At 36.3% G+C, this 7,870-nt stretch overlaps 1 protein-coding gene, 1 long non-coding RNA gene and 1 pseudogene across 2 annotated transcripts; 1 reads left to right on the top strand and 2 right to left on the bottom strand.

Moving 5' to 3' along the window:
• On the bottom strand, positions 161-1,611 carry LOC109125653. The gene is made up of 2 exons (XR_002032768.1): positions 1,164-1,611; positions 161-1,004 (listed from the first exon to the last, which is right to left on the bottom strand). It is a non-coding gene; the product is annotated as an uncharacterized LOC109125653 (long non-coding RNA).
• Positions 4,893-6,076, top strand: LOC104701752 (chaperone protein DnaJ-like). Its single transcript, XM_010417490.2, has 4 exons — positions 4,893-5,197; positions 5,282-5,346; positions 5,431-5,487; positions 5,577-6,076. The coding sequence occupies exons 1-4, from the start codon at positions 5,005-5,007 to the stop codon at positions 5,763-5,765; spliced, it is 504 nt and encodes a 167-aa protein (XP_010415792.1). The 5' UTR covers positions 4,893-5,004; the 3' UTR covers positions 5,766-6,076.
• LOC104704818 lies at positions 6,253-7,867 on the bottom strand (annotated as a pseudogene).

The raw sequence follows: 7,870 nt of genomic DNA, 5'->3' as shown, positions 1-7,870 counted from the left end.
TTTTTTTTTTTTTTTTTTTTTTTTTTTTTTTTTTTTATCACCTGAAGTTTTATTTATAACTTGATTTCTCATCAAAGAAGAATACAACATTGCCCAAAAAGACAGCTAAAGCCGACAGACGAAGTAATGTCCTCGGAGTCAAAGCCGACGGACGAAGAGATGTCTTCGGAGTCAAAGCCCTATAGAAAGGAAACTAAAAACAAACTAATAAAGATTTTTAAACCATACAAAGAAGGACAAACCCTTACAAAAAGAACAGAAACCAATTGACTAGAACCCTAGGAGATACCCTAGACCTAAGAAAGCAAAGAACACATCTTCTCCCGAAGCTCCTGTGAAAGAGATTTATCATAGGTGTCCACGGCCAATCCAAAGATAACATCTACAATCTCCTATCATGATGAAAGATGATCTCTCTGACCCAAGGACTTCATAACCCAACAAGTAAAACCACTAAGAGAAAACTCTAACATACTTCTGGATGTGACGACGACGTCTGATGCGCCAATTCACATCTAGCTAGAATCCTTCAAAATGCCACCAATCTAAACAGATCTGGAAAGCAAGATAAGGAGCAAACTCTAAGCCCTCGGTTATCACCAAACTCAAGAGCGAGGAAGGCGATAACTCGAGGCTGCTAACAACCACAGCGAACAACACCAAGGAGAAGAGGCCTGCAAACTTAGAGAACTAAAACATCTTGAAACAAAAACTGAGCCTCTGCGTAAGAAGGGAATGAACCAAAAGCGAACCGCTAGCTGATACAGTGAGACAAAGATCGAGAGGAAAAGGCAATGGCTGGATAAGAACCCACATCCACTCCACATGGCGCATTGAAGCAATGACAAGCACAAAACCGGCTTTGAGACCTGGGACAGGAAACAACAAACCACAATGGCATTATTCTTCGAGCTATCCGTCGATCTAACTGATCCGACATCATCATCTTTGCTGTAATCAGAAACCCTCACATATAAAGGCCGCTCAAACCGCTTCCTCAACACCTAAAAACATACACCGAAACAAACTAAACGGCTCCCCAAACGATGGCTGAAAGACCTGACAGGGTCACTCTTGAAACAAACTAAGACGAAACAGACTAAGACGAAGCAAACTAGCCCTAGCATACCGTAGAAGAGAACCAGACCCGCAAGTCTACTTACCAGATCAGAAGACAAAAGGAAACCAACGGTCACAGATCCACAAAGAACATACTCAATTTTCCAAGGGAAACCAAAGCCTTCTTCGGATTTTACAAGAGCAGAGGATCCGACCACACTACTGAAGTCGAAGTCCCAACAACGACTCTCTCTGGAGAAGCCTACCACCGAGCAACCTTGCAAATCTTGCCGTGAAGACCCGCTGTATCAGCCAATCAAAACTCTTCATCACTGAAACACTGGGATAGATAGATCGAGAGCAAAAACAACAAAGCTAGAGAAAAACAAAGCGGGGGAGGCCAGATCCGGTGCTAGACAAGCCACCAAGATCCAGCCTTGATCTGAAATTTTTCTTCTTCTTCGGCGGCTGAAAGTTGAGAGAGAAAGGGAACTAGGTTACCCTTTTTCTTGCTTTTGAGTTATGACAATTCTTTTATCTACTAATTTCAATAAAATCTATCATGTCCTTTTAGAATATATATCTATATTTTAGCTAATTTAACAGAATTAAACCTTCATTTAAACAATTAATTATTGGAGTAATTGAAACATTTTCGGTGCGGATCAGTGAGAGCATGTGTATAAACATACTAAATTGTAGAGTTTTTAATTTAAAATCACACTTTATATATTTCCCATAGGATATATTTCTCCTTTCTAATACATCACTCAAGCCCAAAATAATCGATTTTCTGACCGCAAATATGATTCTAAGACCTTCTCCATCGCTGGGTTCATAAAGGAATCCTTAGTGTTTTGTTGAAAAAAAATAAATCAAAACAAAACAAAAAATGTAAGATCTCCCCTTATATAGTATACTCGATCGTGGGTTAAGAGACGCTACGTGGCAGCTCTCTGTTGGGCGAACAGAAAATACAAAAGGAAAAAAAAATTTGGACAGATTAGTAGCGAAGGCGATTTGGAATCCAATCGCGAAAGAAAGAATCGAGTTTCAGTTGGAGATGGATGCGGTTTGCAATTGGAGTCAAATAAATTAGAAGAGACTGAAGCAATTGGAATCACAAGGTACGTTTCTTAGTACAATTGTATGAATCGCAAATTGTTTTATGATTAAGGTTTCTTAGCAAATGATGTTCTCTCTTTGGTGTTGTTGTTGATGGTTCTGTTCTGATCTGGGTTTGTCTTGTGTGTTAACCTTATGATCTCGTTGTTTTATTTTACTGGCTAAACATGAACAAAAAGTGTTGGTCTTGATGATCTGTTTTTTGTGATCTTATTGGCTAAACATGAACAACATTTTGTCTCGGGAAAAATTTAAACGTCTTCTTTAATCATCATCACAACTTAGCATTTTAAAGCTAGCTCTTTTTATTACTACAATATGTGTATGTATGTAACTATGCCTAATGATTTTGGCTTTTAGGATTGTAGGAGTGAACAATGTATTAGTTTAATGATGGTTTTGGTGTTTTTAGTGAGTGATATAAACAGTTTGGGCTCTGAAATGGATACTACAACATCAAGTGGTAGTAGCCCTGCTATGTTACAACTCCATAACATCATTCCAGAGAATCCCATCACTGCAATGGAATTGCCATTTCCTTCATTTCTGCGTCTAAAACGCCACTGCCGTGGAAGTTCTGTTCCTGTAGAATTCTTCTTGGCTTATGTTCCTTCCATTGTCCTTCATGTTCTGACAACATGTGATTTGGGTCCTCGGGACCTTGTGAAAGTCGAGGCGAGTGATATATGCTCCTCTTTCTTTTCATCGTTTTGATTCTGTCTTTCATGTGTGTTGATGTTATCTGATTGATTTATCATCCTCAGGCAACATGCTCTTTCTTCAGGAAGCCGACAAACTTTTCCCCTGACTTTGGCCTGTCTATCTCAGAACTTGCAGGTCCTGGTCATAGCATTGCCGTGACATCAAAGGTGGTATGCTTAAGTTTGAGCTCCTCTGATGCACATGGCTGGACATGTGGTTTAATTATTCAGGTTTGCGTTCCTCTTTCCCTTTAGTAATCTAATGCTTTCCCCTTTAGTAACCTGATGCACAAAGCCATGTCTCTCCCCCCCTCTTTTTTCTCTGAATCTTTCATGCTGCATATGTTTCTAGTGTTTGATCTTATAATTATGTTCATGTAATTTTTGCCTCTTGGATATGTTATTTTAGATTGTGGAGGATGCTTTGCTCTGTGGGTGATGGTTCTGATGGATCGTTGTCTTCTCTGAGCTACATCTTCAGGTAGTCTTCTTCCTCTTAATTGATTTTGTTTTTTTCTTTATGTATAAGTGACATTACATATCTCTGTTTCTTTGATGCAGACCATCAAGATTAATGTGTGAGGGTTGAAAGAGAAGAAAGAAACATTGTAAAAGTGAATGGTTTGCGTAGGAAGCTAGAACCATACAAGGAGATTGTGTGTACTGCTTTGTTTGATATTATAGCTCAGGTTACAGTTTCAAACATTTGTCTTACGAGTTTAGTTCTGTAATTGTAGATTTACTCAGATTTTTGTCTTTTTTCTTCATGATGCAAGCTTTTTGTAATTATAGTTTAATCATTTATACTACTTCTAATCTATTTAAACTTTAAAAATTTCAAATAAGAGATCCATAATTATATACTACCATTGGAGAATACAGTTTTAATTAAGAGATCAAGAGTTCTTAGAATTTAAACAGTACACAATTAATTTTTAAAATATTCAACCAGTATATAACATCCTCAATATATCAACCCCCATTAATCTTGCTCTAATGCATGCATATATAAATCACAACATTCATTATATTTGAATGTGTTTGAGTGAGTGATGTTTTTGTAGGAATATGTGGTCAATAATACAAAAAAGAATTATCCAAAAAAAAAAAAAACAAGAAGAAAGAGAAAGTAGGAAAAAAAGTACTGGTTTTACTTACAAAAGAGTGCATCTACTAATGTGTCTTTGACATCAGTTTCAACTTTCAACTAACAATACCCTTCTCATATGGTCTTCTTCGATAAAGTTAGGTAGGTTGCGTCTGTTAAGGCCCATTAGCCCAACTATACTCATTATACACTTTTAATTAAACTTTGGTACATTAACAAATTGTTTAGGTGAAGTGAAGAAACAAAGAAATATTAAATTATTATTATTTTAAAATGAATTTTGATACTATTGTAATCTTTTTCATTTCATTTATTTTATTTTTGGATGCAATGCAAAAAAATATTAAATATGACTCAAATTGTCGAAGAGATTCCAAATTCACGAATGTGCCATTTTTTTTTTCCCACTTTTCACTAAAACTACTATACCACTTTCGTTGATAGAACTTAAACAAAAAGTAAATTTTAACAACAAGTATTTTAATTATTGGTTGAAAACATGTTTTCTTTATGTAAATGCTTAGATATAAACTACAGAAAAAGATATTGTCAAAAAAAAAAAAAAAGATAGATTTTGAAATGTGTAAATAAGAAAATATCTTTGTGCTATTCACCCCGATTTTTGGGCGCCGAGGCGGTACTTTGCTTGTTCTGCCTCCACAAGTAAAAGTATTTGTCATTTCATTATTCAAAACCACGTGTCACGTCATGATCATGGACATGACCGTCCATTTGATCGCAGCCGCCCAATGTTAAAATATCTAAAGATTGTGTGGATAATATCTTGCTTTGTTGCTATGTTCCGGAACGTTCTTGAGACAAGATATTTTTGGAGACCCCGATAACTTCTAGAACTTGTCTTTTGTAAGAATCTTGTTACATATAACCGCCATTGGAACTCAACTCCTGTTTTTATATAAACCCCCCCAAACAAAAGCTTACAACTAATATATCATCTCGTGAATATGCGTTGATCAGATTACATATTTAGAGAATATACGTAACTAACCAATGGAAGGTGGCATTAAGCAAACGTCGTCGTATTACGAGATTCTTGGCGTTGCCGTTGATTCTTCGGCGGAGCAGATACGGCGGGCGTATCACAAGCTTGCTATGAAATGGCATCCTGATCGGTGGACGAATGATCCTTATGGAGCTGGTGAAGCTAAACGAAGGTTCCAGCAGATTCAAGAAGCTTATTCAGGTAAAGATCTGTTCACACTTAGTTTTGAGTTTTTTTGGTTGTTGTTGTCCCAGTGACTGACATTGTTTTCTTGTGATGTTTTAGTGTTGTCGGATCAGAGGAAACGAAGTCTTTATGATGCTGGACTCTATGATTCTGGAGAAGATGAGGTATGGTTATACTTCAAATGAGATATTGGTAAATTGTTTTGTTCATTACAAAAAACTGATTTGTTTTGTGTTTTTTCTCTAAAGGGATACTTTGATTTTGTTCAAGAGATGGTTTCACTCATGGCTCAAACTAGAAGAGAGGTACATCATCTCTACTTTAGCACCAGATTAGGGGACCTTTCACTGTTTCTTCTTACACACGTTAACGTTGTAATAATGTTGGCGTGCAGGAAAAGCAATACAGCTTGGAAGAGCTACAGACGATGGTCGATGACATGGTCCATGAGTTCCAATCAGAACCATTGTTCCAGAACCAATCAGTTGAAAGGAATTTCGACCTAAACCAACCGGTTGATTGGCATTCACAGATGTCTCTACCGGTTTCAAGCTTTGACTTCTATCCGCAGAGCAGCTACTAAACTAGATCGATTTGGGGAAGCAATAATCTAGATTCGATTTACGTTTTTTTGGAGACTCGAACCCGTGACTAATGAAGGATCACCGTCCCGGGATTTTTTTTCAGCTGATGGACTGGATTCAAAATCTCAACTCTGTGACTTATGGTACACGAAATAGAATATGCTGTAGGGTTTTCACGTTTTGTTGTTTGGAAATTTTGCTAGGTTTAAGAAGCATTAGTTTGTAATTGCGTTTTTCTAATGCTTCTGTACTCTCTTGTAACAACTTTTTTTCATGTACCGAAATACAGTAAAACCTCTATAAATTAATACTTTATAAATTAATAAACACTATAAATTAATAAATTTTGCTGGTTTCAAGTCGGGCCAGTATAAAAATTAACAATATTCGATAAAATAATAAAGTAATATTTTTTTCGAAATCTCCTTATAAAATATGGTCCTAATAATATCATAAATTAATAATCATAATTTATAGGCATAAATACTAAGACAATTTTGTAAAATATGAATCTAGTGTTGTTTGTCTTTTCTTAAAGTTGGAATCTCGTTGGAGTTCATCTCTGATTTTCCTTATTGCATCAAAAACTCCTGGTGTTGTCTTCTCGATTTGCATCCAAAAGTTGTGAAGAGTTCTAGACGCGATAATTGCTTTCTTACGTGTAATTGGTTCCAAAGGTTCCACATTATCGTCTTCAGCTTCTTCATCAACATTAATGACAGAAGCCACAATCTCTTCTAAACTCTGAACTTCTGAGCATGCATCATTTTCACCTGGATAGTCGAGTAGACTATTGACATCCATTTTATTTCGATAACTAAGATTATTAATCACCACTTCAAGTTCCTGCATACCATCTTCACAAACTGATTCCTCTTCTGAATTCCTTGATACGGCATCCCTTGAACGAATTTTACAATGTCGAAAACAATTTGCTATTGTCTCTCCATGAACATTAGTTGTCCAAGCAGAGACCGCAAAATTGATAGCATGCAAAACATTGATCTTAGCTGGATCAGATTGTCCCAACTCATATCCTTCTAAAACCTCACGGTAAAATCTCCTTCGATAATGCATTTTAAAAGCTCTTATTATTCCAGCATCACAAGGTTGGATTTTTGACGTCATGTTAGGTGGCAAGAAAAACAACTCAACATTATGTAATCCTTCAATATTTCTTGGATGTGCTGGGCAATTATCTACCACAAACAAAACCCTTCTACCATGCATTATCTGATCAAACCAGCGAATATATTCTTCAAAAATAACACTTGTCATCCAAGCTCTTTTGTTGGCTCGATAATGACAATTCAAGNACATTATCGTCTTCAGCTTCTTCATCAACATTAATGACAGAAGCCACAATCTCTTCTAAACTCTGAACTTCTGAGCATGCATCATTTTCACCTGGATAGTCGAGTAGACTATTGACATCCATTTTATTTCGATAACTAAGATTATTAATCACCACTTCAAGTTCCTGCATACCATCTTCACAAACTGATTCCTCTTCTGAATTCCTTGATACGGCATCCCTTGAACGAATTTTACAATGTCGAAAACAATTTGCTATTGTCTCTCCATGAACATTAGTTGTCCAAGCAGAGACCGCAAAATTGATAGCATGCAAAACATTGATCTTAGCTGGATCAGATTGTCCCAACTCATATCCTTCTAAAACCTCACGGTAAAATCTCCTTCGATAATGCATTTTAAAAGCTCTTATTATTCCAGCATCACAAGGTTGGATTTTTGACGTCATGTTAGGTGGCAAGAAAAACAACTCAACATTATGTAATCCTTCAATATTTCTTGGATGTGCTGGGCAATTATCTACCACAAATAAAATCCTTCTACCATGCATTATCTGATCAAACCAGCGAATATATTCTTCAAAAATAACACTTGTCATCCAAGCTCTTTTGTTGGCTCGATAATGACAATTCAAGCTATTCATGTTGACATTCTTGAAGCAGCGCGGCTTCGCATATTTTCCAATAATCTATAAGGGAATTTTTTCAGACCCATCCTCGTTACAGCAAATAACAACAGTTAATCTTTCTTTGTCTTGTTTTTTGCCTTCAAGTTGTTTTGTAGCAAGAGA

This window comes from Camelina sativa, chromosome 7, assembly GCF_000633955.1.
Source record: "Camelina sativa cultivar DH55 chromosome 7, Cs, whole genome shotgun sequence".
In the NCBI taxonomy this organism is placed as follows: Eukaryota; Viridiplantae; Streptophyta; class Magnoliopsida; order Brassicales; family Brassicaceae; genus Camelina; species Camelina sativa.
The sequence above is the reverse complement of the archived record's forward strand: the minus strand, read 5'-3'. Positions and strand labels throughout refer to the sequence as shown.